The sequence below is a fragment of the Eufriesea mexicana genome, unplaced genomic scaffold, assembly GCF_001483705.2.
Source record: "Eufriesea mexicana isolate 0111107269 unplaced genomic scaffold, ASM148370v2 C36971821, whole genome shotgun sequence".
NCBI lineage: Eukaryota > Metazoa > Arthropoda > Insecta > Hymenoptera > Apidae > Eufriesea > Eufriesea mexicana.
This window is the reverse complement of record NW_017033821.1, coordinates 1-216: the sequence shown is the minus strand read 5'-3', so window position 1 is coordinate 216 and position 216 is coordinate 1. Positions and strand designations below refer to the sequence as shown.

Sequence of the window (216 nt, the reverse complement as noted above, 5' to 3'; positions counted from 1 at the left end):
CGAGGTTTTTCTAGCAAAATCGCGAACCAATTCTTCAGTGGTGGCTTTACTAAAGCTGTAAATGTTGATCCACTTGTCTACGATGCTTTGAACCACTTCCTCGGTAACTCCAGCTGCGTTCCCTTCGTCAACACGTAAAATTTCTCCTCGATTGTTTGATTGTAATGATGAGAATAAGCAGTCGAAACATAAACGAATGCCATTAAATGACGGCAT

At 41.2% G+C, this 216-nt stretch overlaps 1 protein-coding gene across 1 annotated transcript; it reads right to left on the bottom strand.

Annotated features, from left to right (window-relative positions):
- Positions 1 to 6: 6 nt before the first annotated feature.
- Positions 7 to 212, bottom strand: LOC108554741 (uncharacterized; the record flags this gene model as incomplete). The annotated part of the gene is made up of 2 exons (XM_017910112.1): positions 7 to 108; positions 141 to 212. Coding segments are annotated over 2 exons (174 nt in total), but the record flags the coding sequence as incomplete, so codon positions are not given.
- Positions 213 to 216: the final 4 nt, after the last annotated feature.